The following is a 24,785-nucleotide window of genomic DNA, read 5'->3' as shown; positions in this document are numbered from 1 at the left end:
ACTTTCAGCTTCCTCTTAAACAGGAATTGGAAAGGAGTATAAATTTACCTGGGAATGGGTAAGCCACTTATTTACTTACTTAAACAAACCAGTAAGGAAGGACAGATCAAACAAAATGTACGTAATGAGAAATGACAAAAAGGAAGTATGCTATGTATTTTTTATTGCATACACTATGTGTGTGCATGTGCACACACATCTTTGGGTATATATATATTTATATACTCATTGTATAGCTTGCAGTGTGTGACTTCATTAAAAAGAATACAAAAGACATTCTGTTGTAAACTTTAAAGAATATTTAATAACTTTTAAAAAATAAAATGTATATTTTAAATTTTGTTCTTTATATGAATGCACAAAAATGTATCATTATTGTTGCAGTGACAAAATCCAAGGAACAGAGAAGACCTGTCTACTATGATAAGATACAGGTGACAAACTAAGAGAATTCACAAAGGAGCTCCAAACAGAATTTCCCATGGCAAGTCCTGACTTGTTTTCTTACTGTGAATTGTCAAAAGCAGTATCTATGAAGATCATTCACACTTAGCGTGAATCCTTGTGGACAAAGTAAATAGCTTGGTTTTAAAATAAATGCCACCTTTGTGGGGTTTCTTTTTTTTTTCTTTCTTTTTTTTCCCCTGCTGCTTACCTTTGGTGCCACACTTATAGCATAACAGTGAAACTATCAAATCAGGTATGTGAATGGCTTTTAACTTTTTCCATACGACAACCTCCTGTCTTACCCATGAATGGAGGAAGAGGCAGCTTGGAGCCACATGCACTGAGAGAGGTAAGCAACTATTTTTTTAATTAGCTTGTAAGAAGTGAGGGGTGGGATGGATTTGCGTAGGAGCCATATATTTCTGATGCTAGATAAAATATAGCTTCTGAGCGGTTCCTTCCTCTCCTTACTATAAATCATACAATGCTGCATTCAAATGGTAATGATTAAATAGAAGAAAAAAATCTTTAGAAGGTTGGATTTGAGGGGAAGGAGTAAATAAGTATTCATAGAAGTGAATTTCATTGATTGTGTGCTATAAGATGTAGATCTAAATAATTTTATCAAGCAATAAGTTTTGGCTGCTACTGACAGTTACTGTACAAGAAAATAAAACACATTCTATTATATATAGATTTATATATATTCCTATAGTTGTGGAGGTGGAAGGACAGAAGAGCCAAAAGTATATTGGACTGAACCTAAAAGCCAAATCTTGATCTTGCTGAATTCAGGAGGTCCAGCTGTATGCCCTATTCCTTCATACCTTGTTATTAATGAGAAAGCACAATGAGTATAAATTAAGAGTGCTTGGCTTCAGTCTCTGACTTTGTTGCCTTTGAGTCTGTCTTCAATTTAAAAGTAACAAGAAGTCCTCCTTCATGCTCAAAAATAAAATGGGAAAATAAATAATATAGAAGTAAGTCCTTAATAAAATTGAGAATACACTAACGGAGGCGATTGGAATGACTTCTGTGTTGCTCTACATATCTACGATACAAGCAGCCTTGTAAAAGGGTGTATTATGTACTACAGGGAAGTTACAATCAGCTAGTTCACGCTAAAGTTTCTGCACACTATGGAACTTTTTTTTCTTTTTTTAAAAAAAAGCTATGTTTTTTTAAATGCTAATGTGGCACATCAAAAAATATTCAGACTGTTGCTGGAGAAAGGCTGCAACTCCTTCTTTTTTAAAAACAAAAAGTATGATAAGTAAAAAAGTCTGACGCTTTTTCGTGTACTGTTGAACGGAGTGAGTATGGACAAAGGTTTACAATTGGATTGCGTTGGTAATGCTTTAAGCACCGTATCATCTGTTTGGTGGCCTGTGTGAAGAGTGCTAACAACATCAAATATAGAAAAATAGCCCAGTTCAGACTTAGTAAGTTGCACTAACATCTCTGTTGGCAGTGTAAGAGTAGTGTTTATGCAATGCAAGGAGGAGTTTGGGGTTTGGCTCCCCCTCCCCTGTTACTGCTGAATGTTGCTGTTGCAGTGACTGGGATTTACAAATACAGTATTGCTAATACTTCTTTTTCTTTGAAAACCAGGCAGTTTAGCTTGTAAAGACAGACACCTAACGCATGGCAACTGATTAGAGGGAACCAGAAGGGGTGACTTGTCTTCACTCTTCCTACTGTTTCTCATTTTGTGTCTTCTGTAGGTTTCATGAAGCCTAGCTGTCTTCTCTAAGAGCTCAGCATGCATTATTAGGAGACTCACATGATGAGGGTTGTGGTCTCTCATTTCCTGCACCAGCAGCAGGTAAACTGATGAGAGGTGGCCTCTGTGGGAGCTGTATTGCACAACGGTTTGTGCTCATCAACTGAGTCCTGAGCCATCAGGACTGCTCTGTCTTTTGTTAAATTTTAATGGCCAGGACCACTACCAATAACCTTGTCTGTCTATCTTTTATCTTTCTTTTAAAAATCAATGTTCTGTTAATGTGTTCATCACTGTTACACTGCTTTTCGGTGGTGGAATCTCAGCTGTCAGCAAGAGCACCTCAGAGTCCAACTATTATAATAAACCATGGCAAGAACTTACCCTAATGGTACATCTAACTTGGAATTGCTTCTATGCAGGTAAGAAAATAAAAAAGAGTGGAGGGAGGGAGGAACAAACTTGCTTATACCACCTCTCCATCTCTCAAAGAACAAGACTGTTTACAGGCCTGTCTCAGCTCGGGAAGTGGAACATGAGACTTTGGTGATTACAAGACCAAGAGTAAGTAAGTCTCTTGCTCAAGGCAGAGAGATCCTGTGTATTCTTGGGTACTCACTCAGTTAAACTTCTGTCTTGGGTCAACGTCTGTTAACGTTTGTGGCTTGTTGGTATAGCAGTAATTAATAGTAGTAAAATCAGCACTAATAAAATCACCACCAATCACCAGTAATAAAATCCATTAGGGGTAATGAAGTTGCTGTGATAGCAAGCGATTGGGAAGGCATATAACATACACACAAGTAATGTATTACTTCGAACTTAGCCTGCACAAGTAAGTAAGTGCCCAATGGTACAGTGGTTGCTGCACAAAGGTAGGCACAGAATTTTGAAAGTTACTTGCAGTTTCACAGAGCAGACTGTCCTAAGCATGTTTCCACAAAACACAGGGTAGTTTGGGCCTGAGGGGAGAGAAGACTGCAAGAAATTAGTGAGGAGAGAAAAAAAAAATAGAGGGTAGTAGTATTTGTCCAATGATGCAGGTCCAGGATAGGATTACTTACTGATGTTTGGGAGATTGCTATACAGACTATGGATTGGAAGAGTCCAGCCTTCCTGCTGGAAATTGCTTTTAAATCAAGGTAAGCAAAGCATCATTTGTAGCTGAGACCTGCTGTTTTAAGTACTAGAGGGTACAAGTAACAGGTGCCTGAGCTTGATGCATGCTTCTAGTCTGTCGCAGTAGGAATGGCTGCATCGGGCACCCGGGCTGTCTAGGCGCTCCCCTGGCAGCGGCTGAGAGGCCCTGGGTGAGCTGGCCGCGGGGAACGGGCCAGGTGAATCTCTCTGTTAGCCTGTTCCCTGCTGTTCATTTTCCCCAGGATGCTTCTGCCACTTCTTATCACGCAGGCGCATGTATGTATGTGCATTGTCTGAGGCTGCTTGCTGGTGGGAAATTCTTTGCAACTTGTTTGCATTGTAAGAAGCACCTGGTTCTTAACCTCATAGCCATGGTTTCTACAGAAGGCTACTACCTAAAATTACATCAGTTACCAATGCAGGGGGAAGAAATCAGGCAACTGCTAGCTGTTCTCTGGCAAAGGAAAGTTGTTACAACTTTGATTTCTCCAAATTCTGCAAAAAGTGGAGGTTATTCTAGTCAACAGCCGTTGAAGCTAGGAGGAGAGAGATGGGTATGAAAGGCAGAACTGAGAGGTGACTCTACTTCCAACAAAGACTGATGTGCCTTGGCTGTCATAAGGAAGCCGCTAAAAAATTCTAAGCATAAAAAACCTCTGAAGCCTTAATAATTCTAGGAAAGATAAGTAACGTGCAAAAAGATTTATCCTCAGCAAGCCAAACTCTATCATACCTGCAAATGATGGTATCCTGGAGTAAATTAATGAAAAGGTGACATTCAGGGAAGGAAGAGCTGACAGATTTGTATGGATCTTCAAGTGTGGAAAGAAGTGATATTTTTAGGCAGAATAACTTGAAACAGGAATGAAAAAAAATAGTAGAATGACAGAGAGCCTACTCACAAGTTGTTTACTGAAATAAAGATACAGCTGCATGTAATTACTTGTTTCCCAGAGGTATAAGTGATAGTGCCTCCTACAAGAAATAATACTCAGTTATTTCAGTTGGAATGTAAAATTGGATAGAAGGGTTCCCTCTTTCTGAGGTTAGATGCTAGGTATTCATCTCCTTTCAGAACAGTAGGTGTATATGAATATATATTACATATACAGCCAACAATCTACAATGCCACTGGCAATTAGTAAGTAAGTAAGTGAGACATTGTCCAATATTATTTTCCCCTTAACAGCCAGATCAGATGACTTTGCAGCACATGAGATTAACGTATTTCTGAAGATGATCCTCTCGTGGCTACAAAATCATCTTGAGACGCTTGGAGGCAGGGCAGCTTGCGCTTGACATTCTACCTGTGTGTGAGCAATTGCATTCAATGCTAGCTACTCTGCACCTTCTTCAAATGCTGAAGAATACTCATTTTCTGCACCCTCTCTTGCAGACTGTGATATGCTAGAAGGCAACCTGGCAGCTTTCACAGAGGTTTCCTCAGTGCAATCTTTTCCTAACAGCAGTTTGCAGATCAGCCTTCCATAAGCAGCCTCCTTAGTTTTGCCATAGGCCACTGAAAAGGAACCATTGCTCTTTGGAGGTTTTCTTCTGTTCAAAGACAAGGCTGCTTCTTACCTGTGCCAGTTCAAGTACTGAGTTTGTCTTTTCTTCCTCCTTCAGTGAAGTGGGGTGATTCACAAAATCTTCAGAAAGATAGCATTATACACAGTTTATATTACAAAGGGGGGGGGGGGAAAGGTCAGAAGAATGAGCATGAAGGAGATTTCTCCTGTGTCCTTTGGAGGAGAAGCAGAGAGATTGGGAATGGTATCTATGCACAGTAGGTGTCTGCCTTGACTACCTGACAATACATGGTCATTGCAAAGGTGAGTCCAAGAATCTAAGAGAAAAAACAAACAAACAACCAGTTTTCAGTAAGTCAAAAGAAAACTATTTATTGAAAAGAAAAAAGAAAAGGCATGCTTACACTGTTTTTGTTCCCATTCACACACAGGAAGACACATCACATACTGCTTTCGTGCTGGCCCATGTCCTTGTTCTGTTCCTAGTTTCTGTCTGCCTTTTGTCCTTATCTGTATTGCTGTTTTACAGAATGAACAGTGAGAGCACAGGAGAGTTGATTTCTCCATGAAAAGCAGCCACCAGATACTGGGAAGAGGTATACTGAAAAGAAATATTTGGATGTCTTTTGCTCAAAAATATTTTATAGGAGGAACCCACTCAGCTTGTGGGGCTGCAGTTATCTCTATAGCTATTGCTTTGAAAGACAATCATTTCCATCCCTAACCCAAATCTTTACTTTTCCAAGCATGTGTGTGCAGTTAGTGCTGCAGGGGGATCACTGGAGACTGTCCGTGTATTAATCATAATCGTCAATGCCGTGTTGACAAGGTATGTGTCTCGCCTATTTGTGAGAAGCAGCAGACAGGCAATGGCTCTCCTCCCAGCCCAACTGCTGACCTGTTATGTCGCCTCTGGTGGGTTACTTCATCGGAAGAGGGGATGGGGAAGAGAGTGCTACTTGCCTTCCTTTTGGAATATACTTACATGAATGTACTAAGTGGTTTTTATAGGTTTGCCAGATAGTGGGTTTTTTTGGTCTGAATTCTATTTTAAGCACTTAATTTGACCATCTAAAATTCTCTATCTACATAAATGGCAGTTCCTAGAAAGAGAACATGAGCAAATAACATACTATTACTTCATAAACAAAAGTGAAAAAATGGTCAGGTTAAATACATGCAATCTCCGTCACTTCCCTTTCTTCCAGAGTGCAGTAAGATTGTTAGGCTTTAGTTTGCTGTTTTATGTAAGCACCCATCATTTTGGAAGTAGCTCCTAGAACATTGCCTTCCAATTCCTAACACAGGAACACCCTCAAAGACGGCAGGCGTAACAAAACTTCGGCACATACATAACAAATCTTTAGCATGCACGACTGAAGAAAATTCTTCTGCCATGTGTGCTGTATGTCCTTCAAGTTACATCATTGTACGATTCTAACCTTAATACTATTAACATGAAAAACAAAAGCTGTCGTACAGTTAGGGCCAGATCAACATCCTAACAGCAACAACAGAGGGAGCCTAATTTATTTGAAGTGGCAGAAGATCAAGTCTTTCATCGTCAATTAGATTCAGTCACATAGTGCAGTGGAAGACAGACCCTGGCAAAAGCTTTTATGTTCTAAACTATTTTCAACGTTTCATAGCAATTTACTAGGAACATTAATTTGCATTTTTTAAATGTCTGAAATGTTTTCTCCAATGGCAACTAGTCATTTTTATTTGTCAGATATCATTTGCTTTTAAAAACCCTGAATATAATCAGGGTCTATGAGAAGGCCTCTGGCATGGTCTATTGGGTTTATAATGTATCTGTCTTTTAAAGAGTCCTTGAATGCTGCATAGATACTTAGAAGCTGTTCTTTAAAATGCAGTAACAGATTAATTTATACTATCTCTCTACCATATAATTTTGTTACACTTATCTATTTCCTAAGCATATCTGCTTAGTATACTAGAAAACAAAACTCCACTGAATTTGGGCCTACAAAGAAAGAGTCAGGCATTTGCATTAACAAGTTGCAGGCAATACATGACTCATGAGGCAGTTAGACATGTGCTCTTCTGCCTAATCTGCAAGAGTACGAGCTGAGTTCTGATTCCAGGCTCGCTCTTGCTTGGTAGTGGCATGCCAGGCAAGCTTAAAACCACAGGTTAATTTGGAGGTACAGTTAGCTTAGCAATGCCATCCTTTCTGCTTACAYACTGAGTGAGAGAGGTGGAACTGGAAACTAAAGCTCTGTCTTCTGATGCATTCAGGAGTGGGACTTCAGACCATAAAAAGAGGGCAGAGTGTAGCTGAATAGGGCTGATCCTCAGCACAGGTTTTGCCTATTTATCTGAGACTGAGGTTCATGCCCTTGTGGCTGCACTGCGGCCAGAATTGTGGCTTGCCAGATTAAAGATATGTCTATGTAAGAGTAAGAGACAAGGCACTACATCGACCCAAGCTATGCTTGGAACAACTGCAGGTCAAAATCTGACAGGGAATTCTATGCCAATCTTGTGGACATTCACTTAATGGATTAAGGATTTTTGAATTTAAGAATTTTGAAATTAATGGATAAGGAAACACTGTTTTATATTTTAACTGGTTGGGTGAAAAAATGGACAAAAGATAACAGCATCCAAACTTATAAGTTATTCTAGGACTGAGGATGCATTTGAAATCTTACACTACCTTTAGGCTATCTGTAAGTTAGATATTAGCCTAAGCTGTCATTCTTCTCTGAAAAATTAAAGGACAAATACAGGTATGATTATAAAAAATACAAATATAAAAATACAAAAGGGACAAATATAGGTAAGGTGAACCTTAGATGAACTACTTTATCAAGTGCATACTCTTTGCAACACATGATAAAACAGAAAGTTTGTGCAATACTGCTAGTTCTGTACCCTGTGCACAGTGTTTTAACAGAATGAAAACATAAGCCATTGTTAAATCTCCCAGAGTTTTAGTCTAACATCATGCAAAATTTGAAGTTATTTGAATAGGCTGAGACAGCAGATGTCTGGATCTAGTGTTACTCATTTGCCATTCAGAGAGGCCTGGACAGGCTGGAGAGAAACCTCATGAGGTTCAACAAGGGCAAGTGCAGAGTCCTGCACCTAGGGAGGAATAACCCTGGGCACCAGTACAGACTGGGGCTGACCTGCTGGAGAGCAGGTCTGCAGAGAAGGACCTGGGAGTGCTGGTGGACGACAAGTTGACCATGAGCCAGCAATGTGCCCTTGTGGCCAGGAAGGCCAATGGTCTCCTGGGCTGCATTGGGAAGAGTGTTGCCAGCAGGTCGAGGGAGGTGATCCTGCCCCTCTACTCAGCCCTGTGGAGGCCTCATCTCGAGTACTGTGTCCAGTTCTGGGCTCCTCAGTACAACAGAGACATGGAGCTACTGGAGAGAGTCCAGCACAGGGCTGCGAGGATGCTCAGAGGGCTGGAGCATCTGCCCTCTGAGGAACGGCTGCGAGAACTGGGCCTGTTTAGCCTGGGGAAGGGAAGACTGAGGGGGGATCTTACCAATGTGTACAAGTACCTGAAGGGAGGGTGTCAAGGGGACGGGGCCAAACTCTTTTCAGTTCTCCCATGTGACAGGACAAGAGGCAATGGGCAGAAACTGAACCACAGGAAGTTCTGCCTGAACATGAGGGGGAATTTCTTCCCTGTGAGAGTGACAGGTCATGGGAACAGGATGCCCAGAGAGGTTGTGGAGTCTCCTTCTCTGGAGATATTCAAGGCCTGCCTGGATGCAACCCTGTCTAACATGCTCTAGGTGACCCTGCTGAGCGGGGAAGTTGGACTAGATGATCTCCAGAGGCCCCTTTGAGCGTTACGAATTCTATGATTCTATGATTTAGCTGCCATCACTTAGGAACTGAAATCAGTATTAGAGTGTACCTGCACCAGAGCTGTGCACAATCCAAAGATTCCCACTGCTAGTAAGTTCTCCTGGAGCCATATTTTCACTGTCTCATAGCAAGGCTGGAAAAAAAAAATAAAAATAAAAATAAAAAACTATTACCCATAAACACATGGCTGTAACTCCCTGAGAATACAAAGACAGAAAAGAACCAGGTTACTAAGCTCCTAGGTAGCCTGAATCAGCATTTCAGCATTTTAGCAAATACAGTGTAATTCTGGGCTGACACTTGACCATGGAATATTACTTGTAATGACACAAATAAAGCACACCTCCAAAAGGTTACGAGTGCTACTCCATTTAAATTTGGCCAGTATTTAAAAACAAGCAAGCAATGTATTTGGGGTATCTTTGCCTTCTATGAGCCTGAGTCTTTATTTTTTTTCATGTTCCCCATGTTTAAGGAAAAAACATGTTATTATGTAATATATATATTTAAAAAAAAAAAAAAAACTACCCCAAAGGTGCTAGTGAGATCTGTTCAGTAGCATCTTCTGCCATACCATTTCATACCATTTTCTGTCATTTCAAGTTGCAGTATGGGAGCTCCTCCATTATTTTCTTCCTGGTTTAAATTCTGCAGCAGACATAACCTCATATTCCTGGCCCAGTCCTTGATGGAATTAGCCTAAGTGAAACTTTTCTTTAAATAATGTGCTTGCGCGCTTATTTCCCCTCTAAGACAACCTTGTACTCTGTGTCCTGTAATGTACATAAGGATGGCTGTTTAGCCTTCAGCTAGGGGCTTTTTACAATATTTCTAAATAAAAAAGTATTAAGCTCCCCCTAGCAGATCTGGTTTTAGCCTGGTTAAGCTGCACTGGTCATCTGGCTACCCACGTTAAAATAAGAAACAAAAATTCTTCAGTGCTTAAATTAAAAATCTGATTTGGAGCTATGCTAGAGATATAAGGGAGTCAGGCTTGGCCGGAGCTCAGCTGCTGCAAATACCCATCCATGCATACGCTCTCTCATTAGAAAGTGGCCGAGAGCTCACAGAGCATCTTCCTTTGCAAACCACAAGAATCAGCAAAACACCATTAATTCCACTTCACTAGCTAGCCTTGCCCCCACATCCCTCCTGGGTAATTACACTACCTGCAATTAGCACAAAGAATTGCTGAGCTTATTTCAGACAGGAATACAGACTCTGACTATCTGCTGTGGAATGATCCTGCCGAGAACATGAGAAAGAACGTGGTAAGGAAATTACCCCATCAAGCTTTGAATTTGATTAAAGTACAGAGACTGATTAAAAAAAAAGAGAGAGAGAAAAGAAAAAGAAAGAAAAAAGAAAAGAAAAAGAAAAAGAAAAAAGAAAACTCTAATGCTGGGCTTGAACTGGGGTTGCTCAGGGAGTTCAGTGGGACAATTCTCTCTCTCTCGTACTGTGCAACGCAAGTCCCTGAATCGGAGTTCCTGGTGGGAGCAGAGCACCACAGGCTCACGCAGCCCTTCAGCCCAGTGACTGCCTGGGCCACACAGAGCTGCTGTTACTGGATAGTGCTGCAGGGCTCGTGGTAAGGCTGCGCAGCTGCTGCTGGAGCTACTCACCGCTTTCCACCAGGTCCCTGGGGAATGGAGCCCACAGTTCTCACTGAACTCCAAGCAGCAGGAGTCTGGCACTCGGGTTGTGTTGTACACTTCAAACCAGTCGGTATAGTTGGAGACACCACAGCATCTGAACTGGAAAAAGAAGAACCAAGTGATGCTGTAAGTATGGGCTGTCACTGATCTCTGCTCATTCAAAGGAAATGGAAGAATCTTCCATGCCTCGTGTTGGACACAATTTGGTGCATTCTCATTATAGTGGCTGGGATGTGTGATTTTTAAAGAAATACAGTTATCTCCTCAGTTTTCCCCAAATAGACCTTTCCTCCCCCCCCCACCCTTAACCTCTTGTAGAGTATGTAGAAGTACAGTCCTGTAGCTAATGTTGAGAGAATGAAGAGGCAAAGGTGCCTGTTTGCAGCAGCAAGACGGTGCAGGAGCTGAAACAGGAAACCTCAGCCAAGAATTGAGAAGACTCAACCTGACTCTTTTTGCTATTCAGTAAAACGTCTATTTCCTCCTCTTCTCTCTTTGGCCAAGGTCCTTAATGTCATCATCTGATGCTCCTAAGTCGTGGTGCTTTAAGTGTAAGTACATAGGAAAAACAATGTACAATGACTATGTTAGTGCTGAATTGGTAGATTTGATGCATTTCAGTAGTGGGATGGAAAGCACAGGAAATGCACATAACAGTAGAGGGAAGGGCTCTGTGCCCATCTTCTCTGGGAACTGGGTATATTATTATCCTGGGGCATTCCTGTGATACAAAAGCTAAGAGTCAATAGCATATAGTTATATACACCATCTGTCACTCCTATGCTGAGAAAGTATGAAACTTGCAGGTATATAGAAACTTTAGTACCAGTGATGATTAAAACAAGACAGCCCATGTGGATTTACAAACATCCRGCTGCAGAACTGCTGTAACAGAGGTTCCAAGATCTTTTTCAGCTCCATGCTAGCCACACCTAATTAGCCCCCAAATGACTTGCCAAAGTCTATTTTTTAAACCTGATTTATAAAGATATGTAGAATATTTTTCACATCCATACACAGAATGTATGTAATGTATGTATGTCTTGTATGTAAAGACTCAAGCAAATTTCTGCATCACCAGGACCAAGGAAGGACTTTAGATCCTGATACTTACTGGCCTGAGGGAGAGTTTTCTTTAAGTATAGTAGTTTCAGGGTTTATTTGCATGGTGAGCTGAGTGCTCAGGTCTTACAGCACTCACCGGAGAAGATCAGCTGTTCAAGGCCAATAGAGGGCAGAGGTGTCACACGCTGCCTCGCATATCTCCTGCTGCTGCAAGCACTCACAGCCAGTAGTCAGAGACGTTTCAGTGCTCACAGCACAATGTTTTTCTTCTGCCAAGCAAAAGTCAACAGCCTTTCTTGGAGCAGCAGATAGCCCCCTGAGGTTCTGCTCACAATCCTGTGATTGGGTCTGTGGCAGAAATCAATCCATAGCTTGCGAGTGTTTGATTTGGGAGTTTACAGGCTGTATTTTCTACAAAATGACTTGCAAGGGAAAAAAAAACTTTGTAACTCTCTGCTATTATTGTTTCTTTATGTTCCTGCATGCAAAACAGGTCCAAAGCAGATGGGAGCTATAGGGAACAAATGCCACACATTTGACGAAAGAGGCTTTATCTAGAAATTTTAACAAGAGCGCCRTCACCAGTTGATCAGAATCAGAAGGCAGATCTTTTGATAGAGAGTAAGAAGTGACAGCAGACTGGAATTCACAAGCCTTGAAAATGTTGTTCACCATTGATGTAGAGGGTAGCATAGCAAGGGGCTGAGACATCTGAGTGATGTTCAGGCCAGACATGAATGACACAAGTTTGCACAGGTCAAGGCTAGCCGCCTCCCCTCCATACTACTGCACGGCTGAGAGTGGATGTCTGACAGGCGAGAGAGAATGAAGACAGAATAGATTTTGTTAAGAAAGAGATCATTAATGGTGTTGAAGAAAGACAGCTGTTCCAATAGAGTGCAGGAAGCAGAAAGTAGCTAGGAAGAGCTCTAGGAYTGGGATCTGGAGACTGTAAAGAGCACGTTTCTAGTAAGCCTGAGGTGGAAATAGGAGGGGATGCAGTTGCAATAGGGGCAATGTTGAAGTTTGCTAGATTAGGCTGACCTTGGCTACACATTGCCTGCCCACAAGGATCCTCAGTGTATTGTACAAGCACAGAGGATTAAATGTTGATGCTTGCCTGCTACTGCTGGCCCGCAAGGCAGACCTAGCAATGGGCAACAGGGCTAAGAATTGGGGGAAAAGGAATGAAACAACATGAGAATCTGTAATTCTGGGATGGGAGGAAATGCAACAGAAGATGACAACACGTGACAAGAGATGTGGAAGAGAATAAGCAGGTCAGGCAAGCAGCATCTCTAGAGGCATCGACCCATGGTAGAAGCTCAAACACAGAGGCAGGAACAGGCAGCAGTGGTTGGATTGGGTCCCCAGTACAGAATCAGCAAAGGGGCCTAGCTGAGAGCCAAAAAGACAGATCAAACTGAGGGCTCAGTAAATCCAGGGACTTCAGTATGGAGGCCTAAATAGAAAACAGTGAGTGTAGGGGCTGATTTTGGCTCATTCGATAAGCACCTGATTTATCCCATATGCATGAAGCTGAATGATCAGAAGTAGCCAGATCATTCAGAGAGATGAGGGACTACTAGAAGAAAGGAGACTATTAAGGAGAAAAGGAGAACTAAGAGGGCCTTTCATGTGAGATTTGAGAGAAACATTTTTAAAATTTAGAGTTTCTGGGCAAGGATGATTGGGAGACAGTCCTGTACTTGGAGGATGGAAAAAAGCATAGATCACATGGAAGAAAATACCTGTAACTAGCAGTTTGTTGGAGCCAGTTATTATTTCAGACATTCTGTTCTTCCGCAAAGGCTGACGTTTCGCCGTGGTCAGAAAGCTAAGCTGCCTGATGAGCATAAAGCAATTGCAGACAAAGGTAAGCTACAACCACATTCACTTTATGGGTCACGTTTACAGTCCTGTATTGTTCCTTTCACTATTTAGCGATAAAATTAGACAAGACTGCCTAATTGCTTAATTCTGTTCCTAGTTCCCACAGGCAGCAATAGGATTTTTTCAGAAACAATTACAGACTAATAATACTTTTATTTTATCACGACTACCACACTTTAAAAGGGGATAATTTCAGAAGATGTCAGATACTGTCTTTTGAACAGCAGTACCCTGAAGCCACCTTGACTTGGACACCACACAGCACTTGATTCTAGGGCTCACAGCTGTGAAAGAGCAGGAATGCAGGTACTTATGGGACAAGGTCACAGTTGGGTAGTAGTTCTGGGGGCACTGATAGTAGTTGGGGAAGAGTTACTCAAACAAGCAAAACTTTGCTAGAACTCCTCTGAGTATCTAAGCTGCTGTTGCTGGATGTTTCTGGGAATACCGATGATCCTCTCCTGTTTCCTTCACATGGGAGGCTCGAGCTCCTAAAATTTCAAAACATGCTTCTTTCCTCCTTTGTTAAGGAGACATCAGTGGCTCCCCGATATTGACTGCCACGGGGGAGTTGGCAGGAGAAGGCTGGGACACTGAAAGTTCAGCTCCTGAGAGCTGTGGACAGTTAGGGGCTGCTCGATGCAGCGACGCAGCCAGAGGTCGCGGGCTGAGGAGCGTTTCCCAGCCAGGCAGCATCACATGGCGTGGAGGGATCTCGGCTGTATTTATGGAATGCAACACTGCSCCCGGATAGCTTTATTTTTGTGTTAACAAGCAGGTGCTGCTCTGCCCTGGGATAGCTAGCACTAGTAGTTAACGCTAAGCAAAATGTTTCTGTCTTACTGCAGTGGCAGCATGCAGAAGAAGCRTTGACATATATATTTTACTGGCTACTCTAGTATTGAAGACTAAATGGATCATAGTTTCCTTGCCAAATTCTTGCAAAAATCAGCCAGGTTGGGATAGAGTTTATGAATAAAAAAGAAGCCCACAGATCCTGAATCCCTGTCTCAGACAYGTTTTTAGCAGTTACTGTTTTTCTGGTATGATGACTGTGAGGGAGACCTAGGGTTGCAGTGCTTTTTGTATGTCTTTTTCCTCCATCACTGAAAAGTGGTGAATAAGATGGTTTTAATTTAAAATCATACAATATTTAATGGATGATTTGAATTACTTCAGCAGTAATCCAAAGTGTGTTTTAATCTAACGTAGAATCAGTAAGAGGGGTGGGGGGAGATAGGGTCAAGTTTTACTCTCAGTTACAGTGGTCTAAGTAGGCATGAAAGGCATTATACAGCAGCGAAAGTGAGCCGAATCTGCTCACTTTAACGAAGCTAATGCTTTTTCTATAGCCCTCTCAAATTACTGACTAGTTAGTTAAAAGGAGAAGTGTTCAAATATTGATCACAAAGATGTTGGTGATGAAGCAGCATTTTAAAAATTAATGCCCATTCCTCATTTCCTAATGGTTTCCACCTGTAACTTTAACCAGTCCTGGATGTTCAGGAGTGTAATACAGCTCAGTGCAACTTACAGCCTAAAGTATTAGAATCTTAGTCATGTTTAAAATTACCTTATATGCTTTTGCAGTCCCCAGTTACAACATGCAAAATCATCTGCTTTTGTGTCTGTTTCTTTTAAAGTTTGAAACACCATTGAGCAAGACAGTGAGTTTGATTAGCTGAAGGTATTAAAAAAGATTTATCAATAAAATCATAGAATCGTAGAAATATTTCAATTTGAAACAGCTCCCTGACCTAGAGGCTTAACACTTCTGGCCAGAGGAGTCTAATGCTTTTCCTCTAACATGGACTGCATGTATGCAGCTGAACCCAACTCCTTTTTTGGTAATCTGAAAGTATCAGTCCTAGACTAAAGCTAGAACTTCCTCCTTAAACTTGGGGCTTATGGACCCTTGCTGTTCCCAGTGATGAACTGTAGAATGATTTTCCCCCTTTTAACAGAAGCATATATGATTTCTAAAGGTACAAGGCTGCAAAGAAGTAGGCAAGCTCCCCAAAAGAGCAGAAAGGACACAAAACTAGTGCCTGTTATCCTTTCTGCTTAATTATTCACGGATTTCCCCCCTGCCTTTATTCTGAGAGGGAAAAAAAAAAAAAAAACAGAATCTGATCACATCTGTCAAAGGTGCTCAGGGCTTTCACACTTGAAGGAGAAAGTGCCCATTCACAAGTGAATGCTTCCACTGGGTATCCACACTGCCAGTTGAAACTCCTCTCTGATCTGTGATCAAGCAGTTACACAAAGAAACAAATGCTACCTGCTAAATGTGCTTCTGTTTCTGGGAAAACAGGTTTTTTTCATTCTTTAACCAGAATAGAAGCCCTTATTCTGTTAGCTGCTGTGCATCATCCTACTTAGTAAACTCACGATGGGGCTGGTCTTTGTCTAAACTAATGGCAGGAAGAAGGACAACGACGTATGCTAGCGCTTAGCTCCTYGGTGTCTGCGCCTAGTGCTTTAATCACAGTGCCATCCTTCTGCTCAAGCTCTGAGTGACTTTTGTGCAAAGAAAAGGAGTGTGAATGCAGAAGGGATAAGGGAGGAGGAGGCAGCGGCGGCCTCTCTAACATTACTGCTACTATTGTGTTTTGTTTTGTGTTTTGGGTTGGGGTATTTTTTTCCTCTGAGGCTGCTGTTTTCCATCCGTGCATAAACATGGCTCATTGCTCAACCARCGACTGAGATCTGCTGGCTCCATTAAAAAAAATCAGTGCTGAGACATTTGCCTACATAGCAGGGTGATTAGCTCTAATGGGGGGTCTTTTGCCAGTAGTCTCTTAGGAGCCAGAATGAAAACAGTKGGGCTGGGACCTTCCTTTCTGGAAGTCCCCTGTATGCTCCTAATCCCCCTATCAGTGATTACACTCTACTGATTAGGGATGTAAGGGGTAATGATTATTACTGAACACAAAAAAGTAATACTTGGCATTTACATAGTGCTATTCAACTGCAAAGTGCTTTACATAATTAACCATGCCGGGATTGCTTTCCCTGCACCGCTGCAATAGTCTGTTGCTGAATAGCTTTGAAAGATACAYGTGAAAATCTATTATGCAGAGCAGCAGAAATGGATCTGTGGAGCTCTTCGCTGGTCCCCTCAGTGCCTAGCACTGGGACCACGCAGACTTTAACACTGCAGTACTGTCAAGACAGTGCAGGCTAATTTCACAGTTGTTATGCTAGAAGAATAAGTGTGATTTAATGTGGTTGGATGTGGCTTGCAAGATGGCACTTTCCTATTACCTTTTGTGGCCCTAAGAACTAGCTGCAGTTAGTTTCACCTGAAGCTTTTAAGACACTGATCAAATTGTAATAGGTCTGAAGGCCAGAGGGACCATTAATACACGATCTGTATGTACGTATGTAATGCATAATCTGTATGTAGTACTACACTGACCACGGAATATCATCGAGTCCTGCCTCCAGCCCARACTTGTGGCTGAACAAGATCATTTCCATTATACAAACACCTCATCTTGACACGGATGAAAGGGAATCTACCATCTTTCTAGATCTGTATCTCACCATCAAATATTTGTATCTTGTATTTCTAGCTCCTGGATCACACTATGCTTTCTTTACAAAAATTACAGAGCTCTTTACTTTACTTGCTGTCCTCTTTTTATGGGCTGTAATCACATCACTATTTCATGTAGAGATTTTAAACTTCTCACTAAAGAGTAAATTCCAGAATCCTAATTATTCTTGTACATTGTTTCTGAATCAGGTCCAATTTGGGAACATCTTGGGGAAAAATGTGGATAGGTGAACTAGGCATATAAGTTATGTATCATAACACCTATTTCACAGAAGGGGAGAGAAAAGCATGGGTTTGGCATCCCACAAATCCTCCAAATGTTTCTTTCCCCCTTTGAYGTACGTTTTTAATACTTCTTGAGATGTCACTGAAGTCTGATTAATATTTACTGCAAACATCCTAATGGTAGTAAATTCTACTGTATTTTGACTAAGCAGAGTTAATTGCTTTGGGGGAGTATAACTTGCAATATTTTTCCAAATAAGTAGTGATATTAAAAATTTAATCTACATTTCACATGGCCCACTCTTGGGCTAGAACCTCAAAATACATTTCTCCTATAAGCAATTAATAGCTTCTCATGTTTGATCATAGTATTGGGAAGAGAAAATATTTAAAAAGCACTGCAAAATGCCATGACCTTTTAAAGGTAACAGGAGGCACCTTCCACATGCAGTTGTTCCAATGCAGAAATAKAGAGCTTTTTAGTGTGTTGGCGGGACCTGAGCTGCCTAAGTCTTTCAGACATGCTGCTGTTACTGCGAACCTACTGCACTCAGTACAGGCAGCTCGCAAAGCTTCAAAGATGTGCCAGGCAAGTCTAGTCTTTGAGTCTACAAGTGATCCTGAGTTTTTAAATTCCCAGACCCTTCCTTAGCAGCCTGCCTATCTGTGTTGTACAGCAGAGCAGCTGTGAATCTCAAAGGCTACGAAATTGAAAGATGCATAATTCAAGATTTCAGCCCAAGTGGCAACAGAGGAAGGAAAGGGTAAATGAGCAGGTTTCTCRTACCAAAATGTGGTAGGTAGCCCATCCATCATCCTGAATAGCTCACATACCTACCCTAATGCTTCCAAGGCTATCATCTTTGGCCAAAGACAACAGAGGCAAGACTAGAGCCCTGCAAGTCCACACCATGCTGGTGCCTTTAGAGGAGATTCTCTGAGAAAGCTACATGAGATTTTTGAATTAAGCTGGAACAGGTAACAGGGCTTCTTTCTAAAGCTGAAGAAAATTTGAGGAGACTCAGCACCTTTCCTCATTCAAGAAGCAGAGGAAATCAAATTAGAAAGCCCACACCAAGGGGAATGATTGAGCTGAATAATAAAGAAGGATGGAAGTAACAAAGCTGGACTGCAGTGGATGGTGCTTCCTCAGTGAGCCAGCTGAAGACAGAAGGAGGAAGCCAGCTGTTGAGCTCACCATAGCTCGTCCCTATGAGGCAAAGACTAGCAGAGTGTTATCAGAGAATCAGAAGGATGTCACAGTGGTGACGATATAGCAAGAAGCTTTCCCGGCCCATCTGTGACGGAAGATGATCAACTTCTGCTGGGAAAAAATGTGCTGAGAGTAAGAGGAGGTTGCAAACGCCACAGCCAGTTTCCATTTTGACTGCACTAGAGGAAACCAACAATAGCAACAAAAGGAAATGGGACAGACGGGAAAAGAGCTTGAAGTGGTTCCTTGTTATTACAYTATTGCTATTCACTTCGGCACAAGCTGTCTGGTTCCCTTTGACWTTAAAGAGAAGGTAGCTGCTTTTTTCTTCTCTGATCATCTCCTTCATTCTCAACAAGGCACAGAATTAATTGATCTTCAGGGGTCAACACAATATAAATATTTAAAAGAAAGTCATCCTCAGCAAAGGAGAAGCAAACAAAAAAAAGTCATTTGTCACAAAAAGCTGACACTTCATTTGCTAATGTGCTGACTGGGCAAGGGGAGGAGATTGGCTTGGGATTTGGGGGTTTAATTAGATTCTCCCCCAGAATATACTGTTACAGAGCCCAGAGGGTAAAGAGAAGAAAGAAGTTCAGACTTACATCTGTTTGAATGATGCTCCATGCATTAGTCAGGCCAATATTTCCATCTGTCCCATACAAATGAAGCCCTTTCTTCAGATCCCGCTGAGCATACTTGTCAATCTGAAACCAACAACAAAAGAAATGGCATTGCAAATAACCACAACACCAATCAGAATTTGCTGAGTGCCACATTTCAAAGGGCAAAGGGTAGGGGAGATGGACAGAAGTCCTATACTGAAATGAGCAAAAAAGTTAATTGCACACTTTTTTCCTAAAGCCATTCTCTGTTAGAGCTGGTATTTGTGGTAGGCATCTGCATGTTGCAGAGAACGAGGAGCTACTGTTCTGAGCTAATGTTCACATTTTCTATTACAGACCGCCAGAAAAACCCTTTGCCCTCTCACTCACTTGATTACCAAGTACTGGATTCAGCTTAATCACTCATTTTTGCAAATGAGATCTGTAACTGAAAACATTCATCTAGCCACAACACTTCCTTTTAGCTTAATATCTGTCTATTATGAACAAGTTAAGCAGCTTCTAGATGCTTCCTGTGGGATCAACAGCAGCATTCACATCATGTCAATGCTCTGAATCCCGCTCGTTATATTCGCCAGGACACCTCCACTCCTGACAGTAGGATGGACAGTGTAATATTGAAGCAGCAGGGAAAGAGCTATGCAAAATTCTGTACAGATAAGATGTAAGAATTTAGTTACTAAATGAGGCTGCTCTTAATTAATTGCATTTCTGTTGATTTTATAAAAGTACAAAGTTCTGCTTTAGAAGCATATGGAACTGAAGTTGGTGCTTTGTAGCTGTAGCCAGTCATGCAGGCTATTGTGGGACCAGCGGGTCACCAACAGGTAGCATGCAAAATGAGTGCAAGCCCCTCTCTCCCAATCTAACTATACATCCACATTTCTAAGGAATCAAGCAAACAACAAAATGGAAGTAAATAATAAATGGATATTCACAGCTTAACTCAATTTTTTTGTTGCAAATAAAAAGCATAGAGTAGCTCTGCTCAAGCATGCCCATACATCCCCCCCGCATCAGGGAGAGGTTCTCAATGTTAGTGATCTGATCTACAGCACAGGTCTACCAAGAATGGTGAGCAGATCTGGCCTTCTTCCTTCCCAGTGATCTGCTAAATTGTCAGAAAAAATACAGTACTATGCTAAGATCTTTTTGCTGCAACAGTCAACAAGAAAAAAAATAATTTCACACCTTGGTTCACTGGGATAGTGTAAGCTAATGCACATCCTCTTCCATATTGGGCAAGAGCTAGACATGGTGGTGTTTGGGGCCTGCCCCTCCGATGCCAGTCATGCCAGCGGGGGGTGGGGGCTAAAATAGGCATTGACCAACGCTAGTTTTGTGTTATCAGAGGGTGCACAGATACTCTGCTTCTATTGTACACTAGGGCTTTTCATCTCCATTGCTCAGTCAGAAGTGTTTAATCTGCTTCTGGAAAAAAAAAAAAGTGGATGCAAAGCCTTTCCCACAGTGTAAAAGAGGGATTCAGAACTGGCTACTGCATAATTTTTGTGGAGTAAATGTAGTTACTCCACAATGTAGCTGCACTACAAACCATGACCTAAAASTTCATCATGTCCAAGAAATACAGCAGATTGTGCTTGGTCTCCTCTAGTTATCTGGCTTCCCGCCTAAAAGTTTACCACCAAACGAGACATTATATCAAGCTGAGCCACTGACAAAATACAGCTGTGGGATAGCACAAGAAGGATACACATTTGCCTCCCAGCACCTTGACCGTCATGCAAGCGCTTTGCAGTGGCCGACTGTCTGGAACAGCAGGTGCCAGGCTCCCACCTGCAATTACCACGTAAGCTGCTTTCAATTTTATTCAGAGATTATACATACTTACTGATAGAGTAATTTGAGGAGAAAAACAAAGCTGAGAACTATCATTAAATTTGGGATTAGGTGAGAAAATTACAGGCAATAAATGATATTTTTTTTGGGGGGGGGGGAGGTTTCTAGCATTTATTTCAGAATTACAGAAAGAGGTTTCAGCTTCACTTTGGTTCCTTGTGACTTGCCTGGACCCACTGGTGTCTAGAGCAAGACCCCCAACACAAACAGAAAGGTAGGATCACACTGCCAGGCTGAGAAGGGCTCTGAAATTTAGTCAGTGTCCTGCAGAGGTAGTGAGGTGAATTAATTGCTGAAAAATTAAAAGTCAGAAAGAGACAGCAGTGAAGAGGAACAACACAGCTGAGGGGTAGGTGGGGACAGGTATCTAGCTAGTAGACTTGTTGCCTTGAAGACGAAACAGAAAGGTCTATTTGGAATACTAATTTATCCCACCTCAGAAAAATTCATTGCAAAATCAGAGAAAGTACTGTTACACATCAGCCTACAATGCGAATCACCACCGCTCAGGGACGGGGTCAAACGAGAYGGTACGTTATTCTGATGCTACCAGAATGACGCAAAATGCAAAGGTTGCTTCTCTTTAGTCAAATTTTGCTTTGCAGACTGATGTAGCGGCTCAGCACAATAATCCCAGTTACCAGGGCTCACGTGCTGCCCTGGTTAATATAATCTTCATGCCCTGTTTCAGACCAATAATTTTTAATAACCTAAAATCAACATTTATAAAGTACTTCAACATCGGGAACTATGCTTGCTTAGTCCACACGTGCTTTAATGCGGCCTCAACAGATTGCCTAAGCATGCCTTCCTCTTCTCCCTTTTTACCTGCAGAAGATTCACTAACATGCAGCTTGTCGCAGCAAAATGAAAGCAAGCACTGGCTTCTTCATAAAATCAGCCACTCTTCTCTGCACAAAGAGTGCAAGAACTTGGCTCAGTGAGCACGGCTGGCAACAGATTTCCGCATTTCAGAACTGGAGTAAACAGCACAACGCCACTCAAAGCGATAGGTACTACGTGACCAGTTCCCCGGCCACTAGTCAAAAAGTCAGTCCCTCAACACCAGTTCACGCACATTTTTCTAACCAGTTCTTATTACTTGTTGGTTTAAAAAGAAAGTACCTGTTTGAATCTTGCTTAGAAGAGGCTCTAAACTTTTTATAAAGCCAGGCCATTTGTGTGTCTTGTTTCCTTATCTCTATCTTACCTCCATACAAGTCTGTTGACTGGTTGCAAGTTAGAAAGAGGCAGACATACAAGCTGTGAAACAACACTTTCCATTTCTTTACTTTTTTATTTAATGACCATCAGCTAGTGGAGCTATCTGGAAATCTCACACAGTTTTATATATTCACACATACATACAGATATGTATACCAGCATGTGTGTATACCGCTTTATATGCACCCATATGTGTGTGTATACATATAAACATATAATTTTTGAGTGACTGTAAATGTGTTTTAGAGTTCCCCTTTATTATAGCTTCTAATTGATCTCTGAACTGAATGTGCTATAAATGCACCAAAGAGTGCTATTCTCTGAAGAGCTGTTGATTTTAAACCTCTTTTGCACAGAGCTACTCCTTATAGCATTTAAGCTCTCCCGTTTGCTTACACTAGTGTCAAAAGGTATTCAGCATTACCTGAAGCTTTTCACCCTGCCACATCAATATGGCTGTGCCATAACTCTTCTACAACTCGTCATCAAATTCTGGCTGCAGAATGAATCCTGCCTGCCCTCTCTCTACAACCCCTCTGTGTATGGTGGGGATCCATAAATGAACTATCAGTCTTGACCTGCAAAAGCTCTTACAGAGCCTGATGTATCCACAAGACACAGAAAAACTGCCAAGCCAAATTTAAAGCCAACAACAAATTTAGTATGATCAGAAAAGAGATAAACTAACCACTCACTCTGACCACAGGGTCCTAGAAGTAAACTTGTGCCGGAGAGCCAGGACTGTGGCTTTTGGCGCCAGGAGGAAGGAGAAGCAGGCACCGGGCTTCATTCTCCTGCCATTTGCATCTGCAGCTGAGATACTACTACGAAATCGTGCACCATCTGTGTCTGTCTCTSCCCTGTTTCTAGCCAGCTACATAGGGCCCCTTTAATTAACGTGTTACCTTACACTAACTAATCAGGCTTGGGGAAGGAGGAGCCTTGCACTTCTACAAGCACAAAGGAGATATTAAACTAGACCACATCTCTGAATCAGGCTGTGAGGAGTTCAGTATCTACATGCAGTCCAAGTAGGTTAACYTCTGCTTGAATGAGCTGCCTACAAGGTTATATGGGATATTTTCCCTAATTGAAGTGCTGCTTGAAGCTCTAGACACATGATTCCTACCTGTTTTGACTAGAGAGGAGCAAGTAAAATTCAATGTTTGTGCATACAGCATAGCTGGTAAATGTTCCTCTGGGTCATTTTGTTCCTGCTGATCTAGGTTTTGTTTCTTCCTCAAAGTATTTTCAGRATAGCATGGATTTTTAAATGAATCTTTATTCTAATTTAATTTTATCTTTGATTTAAATGAAAACATCACCAACTGTCTCATTCTCTACCTTSCATTTGATTTTTCAGAAATGATCTTACTGAAAAAGAAATGCTTTTCCWCAGTGAATCATCAAAGCTGCCAAAAAATGATCCCACCCAGCATCCTCCAATCTGTCAGCTTCTCTTGTTTGTCTCTATGCTGCCAGTCCTCAGCCAGGCAAAATGTCTATCACAAAACAGGGACTGTGAGTACTGTATTACATATTCTGCAGTTTGAATCTGCTCTGTTCTCCSATACACAAGCCATGCTTTTCATAAAGCACATCTATCTAGTGAGGGAACACAAGCATAATAAAAACTCTCAGCAGGAAAACCATTGCTCTAAATGAGATGCCTATTTTTAGTCATGTGCAATACCAAAGATTTCTTCGAAAGATTGTTCAGTAAGCATTTTCTATCACTCTGGAACCAAGATAGAGGAAAAAACCCTTTCTCTTTGGTTTTCATCAGGCAACAGATCAGAGAAGTAAACTTGTCACTAGCACCAGATCTGTGTGAATTTTGATGACTTGTGGCTTCAGCTACATGGGAGCCTTATTCATATTTATCAACATCAGATTTCAGTGCTGTTTCTGCTAACATAAGGTGAGTATGTCCTGTTGCTTAGTGTGAAAAGTCATAGTAAAGCAGTRCAAGAGAACCTCTTCTTAGAGTAGGGTGTGCACATTACTAGCACTTTATCTAAGGTCAGATCCTGTTCCTGCTGAAATTGGTACAATTATTTTCTCATTGCCTGTCATCAGGTCCTAATTTCCCTCTTAAATATTTCGTATCAGAGAATCACAGAATGGTCAAGGTTGGAAAGGACCTCTGGAGATCATCTAGTCCAACCCCTCTGCTCAAGCAGGGTCACCTACAGCACGTTAGACAGGGTTGCATCCAGGCAGATGAATGGATGAATATCTCCAGAGGAGACTCCGCAACCTCTCTGGGCAACCTGTTCCAGTGCTCCGTCACTCTCACAGAGAAGAAATTCCCCCTCACGTTCAGGCAGAAYTTCCTGTGCTTCAATTTCTCCCCATTGTCTCTTATCCTGACACATGGGACAACTGAAAAGAGTTTGTCCCCGTCGCCTTGACACCCTCCTTTCAGGTACTTGTAGACATTGATAAGATCCCYCCTCAGKCTTCTCTTCCCCAGGCTSAASAGGCCCAGCTCTCGCAGCCGTTCCTCAGAGGGCAGRTGCTSCAGCCCTCTGATCATCTTYRYAGCCCTRCGCTGGACTCCCTCCAGTAGCTCAATGTCTCTCTTGTACTGGRRAGCCCAGAACTGGATGCAGCGCTTGAGATGAGGCCTCCCCAGGKCTGAGKAGAGGGGCAGGATCACCTCCCTCGACCTGCTGGCAACACTCTTCCTAATGYACCCACAAGGGCACATGGCTGGCTCACGGTCAACTTGTCATCCGCCAGCACTCCCAGGTCCTTCTCTGCAG

At 41.8% G+C, this 24,785-nt stretch overlaps 1 protein-coding gene across 5 annotated transcripts in view; it reads right to left on the bottom strand.

The window, feature by feature from the left end:
* Nucleotides 1-237: 237 nt before the first annotated feature.
* Nucleotides 238-24,785, bottom strand: part of TSPAN4 (tetraspanin 4) — a 247,700-nt gene continuing 223,152 nt past the window's right edge. For 3 of the 5 annotated variants that reach the window (XM_085298497.1, XM_085298495.1, XM_085298498.1), the window contains 4 exons: nucleotides 18,913-19,014; nucleotides 10,317-10,448; nucleotides 8,741-8,824; nucleotides 5,184-5,440 (listed from right to left, as the gene is read on the bottom strand). In XM_085298497.1, coding sequence (XP_085154623.1) covers nucleotides 5,363-5,440; nucleotides 8,741-8,824; nucleotides 10,317-10,448; nucleotides 18,913-19,014 — 396 coding nt within the window. In that variant the 3' untranslated portion in view covers nucleotides 5,184-5,362. Of the gene's footprint in view, nucleotides 5,157-5,180; nucleotides 5,441-8,740; nucleotides 8,825-10,316; nucleotides 10,449-18,912; nucleotides 19,015-24,785 lie in introns of those variants that run through there. The other 2 variants (XM_085298499.1, XM_085298500.1) reach the window with 2 other exon arrangements.

This window comes from Rhea americana, unplaced genomic scaffold (genome assembly GCF_003343005.1).
Source record: "Rhea americana isolate MKP2758 unplaced genomic scaffold, rheAme1 scaffold_139, whole genome shotgun sequence".
In the NCBI taxonomy this organism is placed as follows: Eukaryota; Metazoa; Chordata; class Aves; order Rheiformes; family Rheidae; genus Rhea; species Rhea americana.
The sequence above is the reverse complement of the archived record's forward strand: the minus strand, read 5'-3'. Positions and strand labels throughout refer to the sequence as shown.